The 15,658-nt window shown below is 35.8% G+C and overlaps 1 protein-coding gene across 1 annotated transcript; it reads right to left on the reverse strand.

Annotated features, from left to right (window-relative positions):
• Positions 1–1,324: 1,324 nt before the first annotated feature.
• On the reverse strand, positions 1,325–8,466 carry MUB4 (membrane-anchored ubiquitin-fold protein 4 precursor). The gene is made up of 4 exons (XM_006844525.4): positions 8,216–8,466; positions 7,853–8,118; positions 3,294–3,464; positions 1,325–1,527 (listed from the first exon to the last, which is right to left on the reverse strand). The coding sequence occupies exons 2-4, from the start codon at positions 7,980–7,982 to the stop codon at positions 1,472–1,474; spliced, it is 357 nt and encodes a 118-aa protein (XP_006844588.1). The 5' UTR covers positions 7,983–8,118; positions 8,216–8,466; the 3' UTR covers positions 1,325–1,471.
• Positions 8,467–15,658: the final 7,192 nt, after the last annotated feature.

The following is a 15,658-nucleotide window of genomic DNA, read 5'->3' on the forward strand; positions in this document are numbered from 1 at the left end:
AAGGACACTCGAGTCCCTGCAGGATTAGATGCCAATTCAAATTCTTCAAACACCACGTTAAAAAATTATTGAAAATATCCCTATATTTTTAAAAAATCAAAAAATATCTTATTCTCTTCAAATATACACCCATACCCTTTCTTCACAAGTTTTTTAATGCCCAAAACAAGTCTTTACAGACCTAGCAACTTCACAAGGGTCTGAACCATACAATTGGGTGCACGGGCTTTACGGATTCTGGGCATTAAAAAATTACCACAAAAAAAAAAAAGCTATGGGAATAAATTTGAAAAACTAATGGTATTTTTTTAATTTTTAAAAACAAATAGATATTTCAATAATTTCCAAAAAATTAAAAGGTTGATCTTTTACCGCGCACGTTTTTAAAACGCCTTGAAAATATCTCCTTATCTCCTAGTTTTTAACTTCCATATCTTATGACACCCAAAAATTGAAAATATTACTTGTAAACAAAAAATCTCCATCTTTTCTATCTTACAACCCCTGAACCCCTTTGACTATAAATTTTTTACCCAAGCAAACATTAAAATGACACTCTATCCAAACTTCATCTCTCTCTCTTCACTTCTCAATGAATTTACCATCCAAAAGGTTTTAACTTGAACTCGAACATGAACACACCTTATGTATAAAAAAGAGATGGAGTTTTAAAAAAACAGAGATGGAGTTCAAGTTTTAAAGAGAAATAGAGTTTCAAGTTTTAAAGAGAAAGAGTTCTGATAGGGAAACGATAATGTGAGAGAAAGAGATAAGAGTTTAGATTTTCAAGAGAGTTTTGAGAGAGACAATAATGTGAGAGAGAGAAAGAGATAAAGATAGAATCATTTCATAAGTTGTTGAGGTCAATAATACATTCAAAATGATTTAAGAGGTTGGAAGATAAATAAAATAAAATCTTATTACTTACAAATAATATTTTCAATTTTTGGATCCGATGAAATATAGAAATTAAAAATAAAAGATAATATGATATTTTCCCCTTTTTTTTTCTTTTTTTCTTTCCTGTAATATTTCTTTTGGTGGGTTGGTTGGGGGGGAGGGGGGGGATGGGGAACACTTGAGGCAGCTAAGACCATTCCGTTCATTCAAAAACTCGATACCTCTTCAAAATATGCTAACAGCACAGATACACTGATAATTTACAATCCTCTCTCTTTCAAAATGGTCAGAAATTTAGGGTTGGAACTCATTGGCTTCTCAAAAAGAGATACAAAAGTTTTGTGCCTCAATCCCTAAACTTCAGGTTTGAATCCCCACCAAGCATACATAAAAATAAAATAAATAAAAAAACAACGAATAAAAATTTGTAGACAGAGAAAAATGCAATGAATAATAAACCACGGGTGGCCCGCGGACGGGACAATATACGATCTTCATGGTTGTTACAAGCATTACAATTACATGGCTAGAGTAGCAACAACTATTAGAGCAGTATAAGCTCTGGAAGAGTCTATAGAATGGCACAACTGCAAAGACTCTTCTTTGGTGTCTCATCCACCTTTTTTTCTGTTCACAAGAAAAATTTTTTATAAGTAATGCATCAAAGAATAATAAAAAGCAAAAATCCTAGTACAGAATTTTCATGGACTAAAAACTCAGGAAGTGGCTGAAAACCTAATTTACCGTTGGACTCAGCGAGTTCACTCGTTTTTTGCAGTAGTCTTACGGGTAACTGAGTTTCAAGTTTTTTGTACACTGTTTTTCAATTATTGCATTTGTTTCTGTAAATGTTTTCAATTAATAAATGATTACGCTGAAATTACAGCATGGATCCTAAATCTTGGTCTCAAATACCTGGCCAAAACTTTAGTATCTGAGGGACAGCTTATGCATCTTTTCTGTCTTAATCTTATACACATAAACCAGTTGGCAGATATAGAAATTCATTTACTCCTACATCCAAGAGATATTACTAATCCAAATTGACCAATCATGATTAAAGACAGAATCAAATTTGCGTGAAGTTTCAAAAGAGGAGTTCTTGCTTTCATCAAAAGGGAAGGAGTGGCATTTTTTTTTTTTTTCAAGCCATGCAAAATGTGACAAATTAAGAAAACACGACAGAAGGCATCCATTTATCATTAGATAATAAGGAAGAAACAAGTATGGATGCAAGTTACAGGCATACAGACTTAATTTTCTCAAAAATAACCCTAGAAGCCTCCATCAATTCCTCAAATATGCTAGTATATCAAGTGAATTCATGTCAACTAATCCCAAATTCCAAGTTTGTAAATATATTTCTTATTAACACGAATATGAAGAATAATAGTTTTATTCTCAATGAAAATTGGAACAAAATTATCAGAGAGAGAAACCAAAGTTCACTAGCTCTTAAATCATCAAAAGTAACAAGAATACAAGCAAAGAGAACAGTAGATATTTGTCTCAAGTTAGCATCACATTTAGCACATGGCAGGATAGAAGAAATTGAAAGGTCAAATCTATAGATACTTGCGACCATTTTTAGTTACAACAGGATAGAGAACACTGCTACCCTTTAATGTCATACCAAGAATACTCCAGAAATTAAAAATAGTTTCAAATAATGGTTGAAGTTTTCTTTAAGGGTGGGTGAAATAATGGCTTAAGTTGAAACAGATCAATAAAGCGGTTTGAGGGTTTAGGTTCTCAGTCTGAAATACCTCCACGATTGACTCCAAAAGTTTCAAACAGTTATGCCAGCATTGTCACATGTTCAAATAATACCTATTTATCTTGCATCTTCACTAAAAAGTAAAAGCTTTCTTTACATGTTACAGTAATGGGTGAAATCCTTTCAACTCCTGCAGATTGATGCCACGAGGACATTTACATCTCCTATCTAACAAAGCATCATATTAAACTACCTGACAAGGAGTGTATGACTTCTCGTTCATGAATAGAAGTGTCTCGACAGTTTCCAAACACAGTGATTCGACACAATTAAATGTCCAAGATAGAACAGGAAGAAATACACATATCAAGGGATCCATCATCCCTCTTTTCCTTGCTAGCTCAATTCGATAAAAAAACTAAGAATCAGATCATAATTACTCCTGAGTTATTTTTAACAGGTGGCTCTAGTTTCTTTTAAGCAAAACGGAGTGAGATAAACTGATTCATGAACATGCTCGACAACAGCAAATCCTCGAAAGCATGATTAAACATGCTTGGAGATCGACATAGTAAAGATCAGCGCAAAAGATGTTATTCATCTCCAGTTCATATTAACCTTGCCACCAAGCAATTAATGATCTCGTATGTACATTTTTAAATGAAAATTAACAAACCTGTCTTTGTTCTTGCTACAGATGGCTGCACAACAACATGCATGGTAATCCCCCCACCAGGAAGTTCACCAAAAGGTAATCTGGACTGTGCAATTGTCTTATTGTTGTCCAAGATTTTTCCAGCACTAATGAGTTTTATGTCATTAACTCCCTTCGGTGCAACCTTTTTATCTGAAACAAATAAATATATCTCAAATACCACACAACGTACTATATAGGCGCCAAATTGTATATAAAACTGAAAGAAAAGTATAGCTCTAAGAGAAGAAACGTTTCACCACTAAGATCTAATTATGAAAAATATGTTGCACCAATGCACATAAAAAACTTTGATAGCTGAAACATCTTACAGTTCAAAGGCCAACAACACACAAAATGTTACGATGATACAAAGCAACCCAATATGCTTAAACCTCTCCATCTCTCCATGAAATTTCATTCCAATCTAGCACATGCCCCCAAACCAGTTCCCCGTGCACAAGCTGCAAGCCTAAAACACCTTGATCATACTAGCATCACCCCCAAAAACTGCAAAAGTCAATATAATGCATATTCCAAGTTTCCCTTTCCTTATGGTTCATACATCAAATTCCAGTAGATATTAGCTAGAATTGTTAGAAATGTCAAAAATTGGAAACCTCTGTCATGCTTAACTATCATCTAACAAACAACTTCAGATGTAGTGTTGCCAATGTCAACTTTTAACCATTCAAGCCCAAGCCCAATTCCTATGATGTAATAATTGCCCTCCAGGAGATCCCTCTTAGTTCCAGCCAACTTTAGATTTGATTAATGAGTGTCTGATATGGGAACATCTGTAGAATTCATTGACGTTGAAACATGCAATATGGGATCCAAACGGAAGCAAAGACTTGTCTTTTTTCTTGTCTTGTGGGAACCAAAGGGGAAGTAAAGAATTATTTCAGCACTAATCCCAAACCAAATCGAATGCAACAAAAACTTCTTTATTTCATCATGATCAACATACAAACTGAGGAGCATATAGGCTTTTAAGTAAAAGGATTAAGGCCCTATTCTCTGTGGGAGAAAGGGTAGATATTTTTGAGGCCATTGAGTAAGTTGATGTTTGCATGTACAGTTATCAGGTACCATGCCGTACTGGCCATGGTTCTCTCATGTGATGACGTGGATCTGTCAAAGGATTGCCACCTTCCCACCAATTTCTTTCAAGTTGGACAAAGACTTTTCCAACCTGCAAACATTCACAGTGAGATAATTCCATACAAAACCAGATAACCACTCTTAGGTCCAACATTTTAAAGCATATGTTTCCAAGATCGGACACTAGCTGGGCCAAACTGACAAACTGTTCCATGGTGAGAACATCTTTTCCGTCCATCCACAGTTTTTTCCCTTATAGTTAGCCACAGATTGGACAATAGACACGCAGAATCAGTGAATAGAGGTGGGTAAAGAAGAAGAAAAGTGAGGGCCAGACAAGAAGATGGGAAGTCAGGGCCCATTTAAAACCAAAAAGTATGGATGTCCATCGTCTAACACACCCAAACACATGTAGATTTCAAGAAATAACTACCATGATCCTTCAGAGCCATATCCACTACAATAGCAATGAAGTGCTCCTAAAATGGGAAACAAAATGAACAGACAGCCCTCCAGCTGAGGAAGTAATCATTTTGGCCTGGTTTTGTATAAGTTTGTAACAATAGTCCACCCTAAACTGCTTAGTTACCTACTAGAAAGATCAACTGACCTTCTTGTCTTCCAGCTCCCCATTATAGAATCTTAAAAGAGAAGCAATACACAACACATGAACAGCTTCTGCCCCAATCTGTCAAACAGAAACCAAAGCAAACTATAGACGAGGAATACATCACGCCACCGGCTACAATAAAATTTGAGGAACTTACAGAACGGATTAAAAAACATAAAGAAAAAAATGATAAGGGCTTTAGCCTTCGACAAGTCATCACATCGATCGTTGTTGCTGAGAATAATGAGAATAACTAGACAAATAATAAGACCAGAAGTTTCATGAGAATATACAATTGCTCCAGGGCATTCTGCCCAGGCGTATTCTCATATTCTGAGCAGATCTCAAAGTGCAGAACACAAGTAGAAGAATGAGTGAAGATTCCTCTCAATTCCTAGTCCCCCCCACATCCTTGAGAATGTGAGGCAACTCTGCACCATATCTCTAGTTATTTCACATGCCGCATCCTAGAATAAAACTTGCTTTTGCATTCCTTGCAAAACTTGCAATACATTGTTTTTCCTTCTACTTGCTCGTCTAAACCAGCAGCCGCAGAAGCAACTCAGCCCTCTCAGGCGAGTCAGAGTCAACTTCCACGAGTCCTCTCCAAGTCGCCCAATTCGCCAAAGAACGCAGAAAAATACTAAAAAATTTGGGAAAACCTCAAACATACAAAAAAATACAAAATAAAAAATAGGACATACAATATTATGAAAAAAAAATTGTATGTGCCAACATTATCAAATAAATATTATGAAAAAAATGATGTTGTTGGGAAGACCTAGGAAAAAATATTTCATCTCTCAAATCTGCCGGATTTGATTCTTTTTTACTCTCTCAAAGGTGACCTATCTAGTGGATATGTCGTGCAAAAATGAGTCTATGGAAGAAATATGAGCTCAAATCAGTCTCTCTAGGCTCCCTATGGTGAAAACTGGGCAAAAAGGGTGCAGATCCCTTTAATACGATTTTGAGCATAGTACTCGTGTGAGTACTGCAGCGACCCGCCCGAGTACTGCAAAAAGTAGGCAAGTCAGCCAAATCCTGTAGCATTTGAGAAAGTCTCTACAGTAATTGCCCGCTATTGTATATGCCTTATATGCGGGGGGTGCTCTGGTTCTGCAAGTTGCAGAGCTTGAGCAACTTAGGCAAGTCTGAGATGAATTGTCCGAGTTGGCGAACACTGGTCTGAACATTATAGCATGAATTTCCCCATGGTCCCTTTTATTTTTCTTAAATTCACTTTTCTGCTCTAATAATAGTATAAGAAACTACCTAGGAAAAGAGCACATTCTAGCAGTCAAGGAGGTTGCTTATCACAAAAAGAGCACCTAGATAGTGGTGAGCATCCCACACGCCAAACTCAAGGTTATAAAGCTCAACCCTTAACCACTGAATCAGTAAATTCATTAGCTTAGTGAAAAAACCAGGCATCTCAAAAATATCCAAAGTCCCAATAGCCACAAAGCTCCAAGGTAAATGGCAAATCACTTCAGGTACATCAATGTTTTATATTCAACTTAAAGATTTTAATGTCTCAAAATCATTCAAACTGACTCATCTTAGTCAAGTCGAGTTGATAAGGTTCACTTCCTGTCATTTGTGGGGGGGAAATAGACCTCTCTAAATTCCCTATATCCTTTTCTTTAGTGGCAAATTCAACTACTGACAAATTTATGAACAAAAAAATAATACACCATACTTTTCAAATTTTTAGAATGGATCAATTTTGTAATATAATACTGATTTTGACTAGATAAATATAATGCTACATACCAAGGGAACCCACTCAAATAGTTGGGATTCGTGTACCCAAAACCAATTATATGGGATAAGGCTCAGATGATAATGAAGACGACGATGATGATAATGATGATGACCAAGGGAACCAACTCAACATGCCCACAAGAAGCAAGACATTGTCTGAGGATGAGAAAGCAGTGCAGAAAAGGCCTTCTATCGAATAAATATGGCAGGCTGAAGCGCCGGACTGAATTGCATATCGTCCTCTACCTAGCTTTTATTGCTGAATAAGAACAGAATACAACAGATACATTGCAGGGTGCAAAATGAGATGCAAGGTAATAGATGGTTGAAAACACATTACATCTAGTCGATATGGCATTTAAATAAGGCAATTGTAAAGGATAAGTAGAAAAGGATAGTGCATCGAATTTTAATGAATATGTTTGTGTCGTTTTATTGAATCAGTAGGGTATGGTGAGAAATTGAAAGGATAGAAGCTCTTTTGATAAATCATGAGGATAGAACACGGTAAGGTGAAGAATTGCTAGGATATATTTGTTATATTGCAAGAATAGAAGCTAGTACAAACAAACGTGTATGTATCTTAGGATTTTCAACTGAAACTAGGATTTATAATTGACTTAAATTCCAATTTTATGAACAAGATAAGGAGTACGAACCCCCTGATTTCTTTGAGAATAGTAATTTGAAACACCATGCTTTTCATTATCAACATCCAGAGCTCAATAAGGATCAAAATGCCATCCAACATGCAATAACCATTTTGAATGAAGAACGAAAAGAAATAACAAAGATGAATGAAGTGGTTTCAACATAATCCTAAAAATATACACAGAGAAGCACAGACAAAAGGGCCAACAAAAGAAGTACAGAAATCACCACGTACGGCACTGGAATTAACATTTTTTTAACAAATTATATAGTCATATCACTATGAAGAAAAGAAAACCGAGTAAACCAATACTCCAGTAAAGAATCAAGCTTATACCTAAACGATTATAACTAATTGCAGAGATTGGACATGGAAACACAGTTAAAAGTGAAGCGCACATTCTCTAACCTCGCGGCCATTCTGAAACAATCCTTTCCTTCAGTGTAGCAATCGTCGTTGACTGAGCATATCGTATCGGTCCAATATCAGATCCATCATAGAGGCGAAACTTCAGCTCAATCAGATCTTCTCCTGCCATTAAAGCTCTCTCCAAGGCCCCGATAAAGCAAAACTCCACAAAACAATCCCTCCAGTCACAGTCTCAAACTCAAACTAGGGTTTCTCCGCAACTCAGACTAGGGTTTCCTCAGCAACAATCACGCGCAAATGAACATCTGGATCACAAAACAGCAAAAGGAAACTCAGCTGAATTTCGATAAAGCTTTCAGGGAAGCTTCAGAGCCCAGAACCGAGTAAAAACCCAAAAAGTACCTCGAAAATCGAAGTGCATCGATGTCAGTGAAATTCGATGCAGGGGAAAAGAGGCACCTGATGAGTTCCTTATAATTAGGGCTTTAGAGAGAGAAAGAGGGATTCGAACCAGGGATCATGGATGAAAGAGATAGAGAGAGAGAGGTGAGGCTGTTAAAGTTCGTACTAGGGTTAGAGAGAGAGAGAGAGGTGAGGCCGTTAAAGTGTGTTCTAGGGTTAGAGAGAGAGAGAGGTTATAGTGAGAGAGAGAGAGAGGTTATAGTGAGAGAGAGATGGGTTTTGTTTCAGTGATGGGGTCGGGTTGACCAGATGGCGAGCATGGGTCCTGACGCGCGTGCGTGCCTCCGCGCTTTCGAAATGGGCGGTTAGCGCGTAACTCTGCTGTTTAAATATAGCAATCTAAGTGAAATTATACAGGAGAGCAGGGCACGTAAAGGAAACGTGCGAAAATGAAATAAGCCACCAGGTTACATGCTCCCGCGGGAGCACATCATAGATTCACCCTTGGGTGTCAAATTTTGAGTTGTGTTCTCTTTAACCTTTTAAAAAAAGCCATGGAGATCTCAACCTAAGGAAAAAAAAAAAAAAAAAAGGCCAGGGTCCCGTACCGTTTGAACTTTAAAAAATTAAAGGAAAAAGTTTATATGGAGTTGAGGCTCCAAACAATCAAATTGGAGCCCAATTCAAAAGTTTCACTAGAAGAGGTTGTCAATATCTTCAAATTAAATTGATCATCTCGATATCAAGATGCATAAACATGTGAAAATAATGGATTTCAAGTTTTAGAAATAGTACATCTTGTAATATATTTTTTTACCGTCAATTTTCAAAATTTTCAAGTTTTCATAAATGTTCAATCTATACAATTTTTTAAGCTTGAATTTTTATAATTAGATATGAAAATATATTTTAAGACTATCACAGAGATTTCTAATATTCAAAACACATCTATCGACACTATTTGAAAATTACACTTTACTTTGATTGTTTAGAACCTCGGCTCCATACAAACCGCACCCAGCCATGAAAAATTCAACCTTCAATAAAAAGCGAGGGTTCAATAACGTGTTAACTTTAAAATTTTAAATAAGTCGCGCGTAAAGGATGAGATTTCTATAAAGACTAGGTTTTATGAAAACAAAATAAAGTCTCACCTCACATCCTCGTCCACTTACCACTTTCGGCAAATAAAATCTTTATGATGGTTCTAAAATCAATTTTCAGCACCAACAAAAACTAAAAAGATAGTATAAATCTTGTGGATCTGTAAACACGTATTTTTAGGGTGAAATGGACTGTCTAGATAATTTGTAACAACTATACGCTATTTTTAAAGCTTTAAATCTTAATTTTTCTTATAACCATAATGTTCAAGTCTAGATGATAGATGTAAAGGTTTTCCAATTCTTGAATTGTAATTTTGGATGAGTTATGATGTGAGGCTTTACTTACTTTCATAGGGCTGCAGCCCTATCAAACCATTTTCCTTTGTTATATGATGTATTCTAGTTATCTATTTTTATCAGTAATTATAAAATTTAAAACTATAAAAATGGTGTAGATAAATAAACACTTTAAATTTTTGAAATTGACATATTAAGATAATGAATTATAAAATTTATTATGTTTTGGACGTGAAATCTTTTTTCTTTTGCATATTCAAACATCTCGAGTTCGAGATAATTAATTTTATAATTTTTTGGCGTGTCGGAACAACCTTTTCATATAAATATTTGAGGTGCACCTTATTATAAAGTACAAGGGTGACACTACTTTATGTAAACTTTTTCCTATGTGACATTAAACTTAAGGTTTGAATTATTTAACATCTTACCCATATTCTTTAATCAAATTTTAGATACCCTTTCAATCTTTTGATCAAATCTTAAATAGCCAATCAAATGACACATCTTCGTGGGTTCCAAAATATATCAAAATAACATAATGTAAAATATTAGAGTTCAAATTATAGGTATATCTTGATAAATTCTGCAAAAAAAAACTGTATGTCCCTAAAATAACTAAGATTGGAGAGGGATGCACATATTTTGGAGGTCAAATCTAAATGTTGAGTTTCAAATTTGATAATTTTTCAGAAAATGCTAATCTGGTTATTTAATAGTGAACTCCAGAATTTTAGACAAAAGAAACCCTGATATATAGGTCCCTTGCCTTGAAGAGTTTATGTATCGTTTGCTCTCACCAGGCACTCGATAAATCAACAATAACTTGATCCATTTGATTATAAGAAACATAAAGATATCATAACCATTTGATCATGGAAAATTTATGGCCATAATAGATTTATTAACATGCAACTTACTGATGGACGGTGATTAAGACTTGCTACATGTGTCCGATACGGTTGCATGTTCTCTTCATTTGATGGAATAGTTGGAACTTATGATACTTATGAGTTATGACCATTGCTGTGTGCTCACATGGATCATGGAATATGCCCTGCCATGATATCTAAAGAACATAGAAAGACATTGTTTATAATTGTGTCATCACCGTAAAAACACTCAACGAATGGTGAGATAGAGAGAGTTTTCTTGTGTCTTCTCATGCTCTGATGGGTCTCACTTTCAGCCATCTCCGTCCATCGACTAATCAGACATTGGTACTCGGTATTGTTTTTCTACGACAATATAGAGCAATTTACTATACCATTCAATTAACATTTTCTAGGTCATCTCTTCTTTTTCTTTTTTTCTTTTTTTTTTTGTTGGTTTTACCTGAGGGCACCATAGGGTATTCGGGGCTTAGTTATAGTTTTAGTTTAATTAGCTATCAACTTTGGGATATTTTTTTCCATCATTAAATAATATGAGGTTACTATCAGCTTTAGAATATATGGAAAGGTTTTTTTTTTTTTCCTTTTTCAATTTTGGAGCGTAGGTTGGATTCTCTTATATAAATATCTCTATTTATATATGGTGGATTATTTTTTGAATGCAAGTATCAAATTTTCTTATAAAAGGAGTGGCCAACATTCAACTTGTAAAGATGTTTGATAATATCTGAATATGGTATGTGTTGGCATTATTTTGTTAAGTGTCAAAACCTTGTTTGGTATGCAAACATATCCATGCTCAAAAGTATATTTTGAAACAGTCTCTAAAATGATATAATGAAGACATGGCGTGGAGTAAACTTTACCTAGTTAGAGGTTCTAAATTAGGGGTCATGGAAATTGATGAAAGCTAACTAAACAAATCTTAAAACAGCCTTTGTTTCAAACCTTTAAAAGATTGTATAAATGCATCATCATCAGAGTCTTTTCTCAATTAATTGGACTCACCTTTTTCCAACTAATTACGGTTAGCTATACGAATCTTGATCCACCATTATGCTCTATTAACGGCCATACCTTGTAATTATTTTGTAACTTTGTGAGTGCCCTTGTTGCATGTGCCTCCCAACCACCTCCCCCTTCCATTCCCATCCCCCCACCATCAAGAGTGGAGATAGGGCTACTAATAAGGCTACCTAGCCTACGACCACTTGATTGGGCTTAACTACGGCCCAGTTTGGATTTGACACACACTAGGCCCGAACAATTGGGTTGGGTTATCCTTGGTTTGGGCTGAAAAGTTATCTAATACACATTCTATTGAAAGTGATGATTGATGAGATAAAGGTTATATAAAGGAACATATTCAACAAGATCATGCAGTAGGCCCAACTTTCCCAAATGCCAGCCGCCTGGCCTTTCTCCATCTTTTTTGACAAAAGTTTCTTACTTTATTAAAGAAATCTACTCAAAGGAAATTACATCAAAGGAAACAACAAGAGCAAGCAAAGAGGCCCCTCATTTAGCCAGAGATCGGCCAAGGAGTTCACCTCATGATAAACATGGCAGAATGAGACTAAAAAATGAGCCACCAGGTCCATAATCTGCAATCAAGAAGACCTCGACTCTTATTGAATATGTTACTCATTCTTGCACCATTTAATAACATTCAAATAATTCCCTTCAATGATGCAATTATCCCCCAAATTTCTAGCAATAAAAATTTTAATCCCTTGCAACAGTGTCAATAACTCTACTTGGTTAGCGGTGGCTAACCCAATAGAGCCAGCATATGAGAAGATAACATCTCCAAAACATTCACACACCATATCCCCAATACCAGCCAAACCTAGATTACCCAGAGAGCTCCCATCAAAATTTAACTTAAAAGCCAAACCTAGATTACCCAGAGAGCTCCCATCGAAATTTAACTAAAACCCCCACACTCTGGTGCCACTCAAATACACCTTAGTCTCATCTTAACTCTACCCATCAACAAAATATCAGGTTATGAAATACCCCAACCCTCTTTAGTAATCGAGAACCAATACCAAATAGACAGTTTAACATTGCTAGGCAATTTGTCAAAAGAGTGACTCTTACCTTCAAACGTCCGCCTATTTTTTTCTTTTCAGAGTTCCCAAATAATAGCCCCTCTCGCTATTTGCCAAACCAAAACACTCATAGAAGGTAGATGATTAAAAGCTAAATGAGACGCTAAGCCCAACACTGATCGGGGAAGAGAAGCTTGAACCCCAAGAAGCCCAAACAACTAATACTAAATTCTAGAAGCAACATGACGGTGGATAAAAAGATGATCACTGGATTCCTCATCCGCTTTACATATCAAACAAATGTTGGGTAAGATTTTACCCCTCTTAATCAAATTGTCCACTATCAAAATTTTATTTTAAATAGCTAACCACAAAAAAACCTGCACCTTATGGGAGATAGGTCATTTCCACACTTTGGTAGCAGCAGGTGAAGACCATCTCCAACGATCTTGAAAAAAAAAACCGACTGAGAAAACCCCATCGCATTCAACTTCCCAAATCACTTCATCCAACGCCCCCTGTGAAATATAAGTCGAGTCCAAAATACCCATCCAATCATTCCATTGAAGATGAACCTCTTCACTCAACCTATCATATGGAAAATTAATACTCCAAGCACCACGATTACCTCTCACTTCAACCATATCCAAAATCTTAGCATTGGGTTGCGAGACTTTAGCAAAAAGTTAGGGATAAGTAAGCCTAAGAGGAGCATCACCTATCCACTTATGATACCACAATGATATGTTATCACCACATCCCACATTTCAGTGAAAATAACTGGCAATCATTGGCCTGCACCTGTAAATAGCCTTCCACAAAGAAGACAACTATGTATTTCTACCTCCTCCTATCCACATACCCTTGCCTATCCAGACCATATTTTGAAGACAACACCTGATACCAAAGCTTATCTGTAAATTGCAAGCTTCTCCACCACCATTTGCAAAGTAAAACCTCATTCATATATTTACTCTTTCTAATGTCAATACCACCTTCACTCTTAGGGGTATAACACGATCACACCTAAGAAGATGAAACTTATTTTCTTCTCCAAAAGATTCCCACAGAAAATGATGCATCATTTTTTCAATTTTCTTAATCACTGCGGCTGACATCTAAATAAGAGACATCAAATAGATTGGTAAATTAGCTAAACGATAACTTAACAAAGTTATCCTTCTACTAGTAGACATGTGTTTTCTAGGTCTTGATTGTAGCGTCATTCTCGCCAAACAATCCCCGATCTAATTCTCAATGACCTTAAAGGAGTATTGATTTGAAAAATAACAAAGAAAATAGAGATATTATATGAGATTGTATTAATTTCTATATATAATTATCCCCACCCTCTATATAGAATAATATATGAGATAATATTAATTTCTATATATAATTATCCCTGCCCCCCCCCGCCCCCCCTCTCTCTCTCTCTCTCTCTCTCTCTCTCTCTCTCTCTATATATATATATATATATATATATATATATATATATATATATCAAAATTAATATAACTATCCCTACCCCCCTCTCTCTCTTTATATATATATCAAAATTAATATAACTATCCCTACCCCCCTCTCTCTCTTTATATATATATATATATATATATATATATATATATATATATATATATATATATATATATATATATATATATATATATATATATATATATATATCGTTTTATCTCATTTAAAATCCCCCACCTTCATCATCCATACTCATTCTCCACCCAAGGCCGTCCCCCACCCACCCAAAAAATAAAATAAAAAAATAAAAAATCCAAAGCCATCTTTCTCCCTGATCTCTTTCTCCACTAACGTATCCCAACTCTCCGCCTTCACCACCCACATGTCCTGCTCATCTCTCTCCTCATTCAATTGTATTTGCTTAATCCACAAGCCATCCAAATATCTGTAGCAATCTTTCACCCATTGCCCAATCTTCCGAATGTCATTACAAAGCTTTTCCCTCCACCTTAATTGGGTTTTATGAAAAATCGGCCGACGTTTTCCAAGTTGCCCAGTTAAATTGGACTTGGGCACTATTCGAGCCCGAGTAGTCCAATTTGACAGGCCACTCTTTGGGACATCACAATGTACTAATCAGTCGATTTACTATACATACTGGTTAATTTAGATACTAACTAGCACAACTCAATCGATTTGCAAGACTAATATGTGATTTGTTAAAAGAAATGGGGTGATTTCTGCCTTGTTATGGAAAAAACATGTTAAAAGTTTTGTGCAGGTTCAATAATAGACTTTGCAGGGCTCCACATGTTTTTTTTAAGTGCATGGGGCTCACCGAAGGTACCAATACTAGATCAAGAGTTCCTATAAGAATATGTGGTGGATATGAATAAGAACGGTGGCATTCCAGCAACCAATGAGGGGAACATGGTGGAAGCCATGGAAGACATGGATGAAGACGATGACAACTTCGATAAAGGCAATGAAGATGACGACAATGATGTGATGGGGTAATGTGAGATGATTGGCATGTTGCATAGTGCGAGATGCTGCAAGATACTACGATATCCACTAGGGAAGAAGAGGGCTTAGATTGGTTCAGGAACAAGTCAAGAGAGTCAGGCATAGCAACTACACCCTTGGATATAGACGCATAGGTGGAGGGACCCATGGGCTAATTATTTAGGACAATGAAAATGCTGATGAAGGGCAAAACACAGGCCAAGGAGGTGAGGAGCATAGATAGTTTCAAAGTCTAGGTGACTATGACCTAGGGGCTTCACAAGGCAGTATTCCTATTTGGAAATGAGGAATTGTTGCTGCCGCACAAACTCCACCAGGCTTCACGACGATTTTTGTCCCAGTCAACTCTGATAGCGAAACTCAATAAAATCCTGAACCCTATTGTTTATCTTACTACTTTTGACTAGTGTTTTTTACTATTGTATAATATGTAATTTCATTCAGTTACTAGTTCACTGAAAAAGTATTGCTTCAGGTGCTTAAAATTTTTGTTCGGAAGCCAATTATGCCTATAATATTTTTTGTTTCGCTTATTTTATGTGACAATACAGAAAAACAATACATATATAATTTAAATATTTTTTTTATAATTTT

This window comes from Amborella trichopoda, chromosome 6 (genome assembly GCF_054954075.1).
Source record: "Amborella trichopoda isolate Santa Cruz 75 chromosome 6, AtrichopodaSantaCruz75HAP2 v2.0, whole genome shotgun sequence".
In the NCBI taxonomy this organism is placed as follows: domain Eukaryota; kingdom Viridiplantae; phylum Streptophyta; class Magnoliopsida; order Amborellales; family Amborellaceae; genus Amborella; species Amborella trichopoda.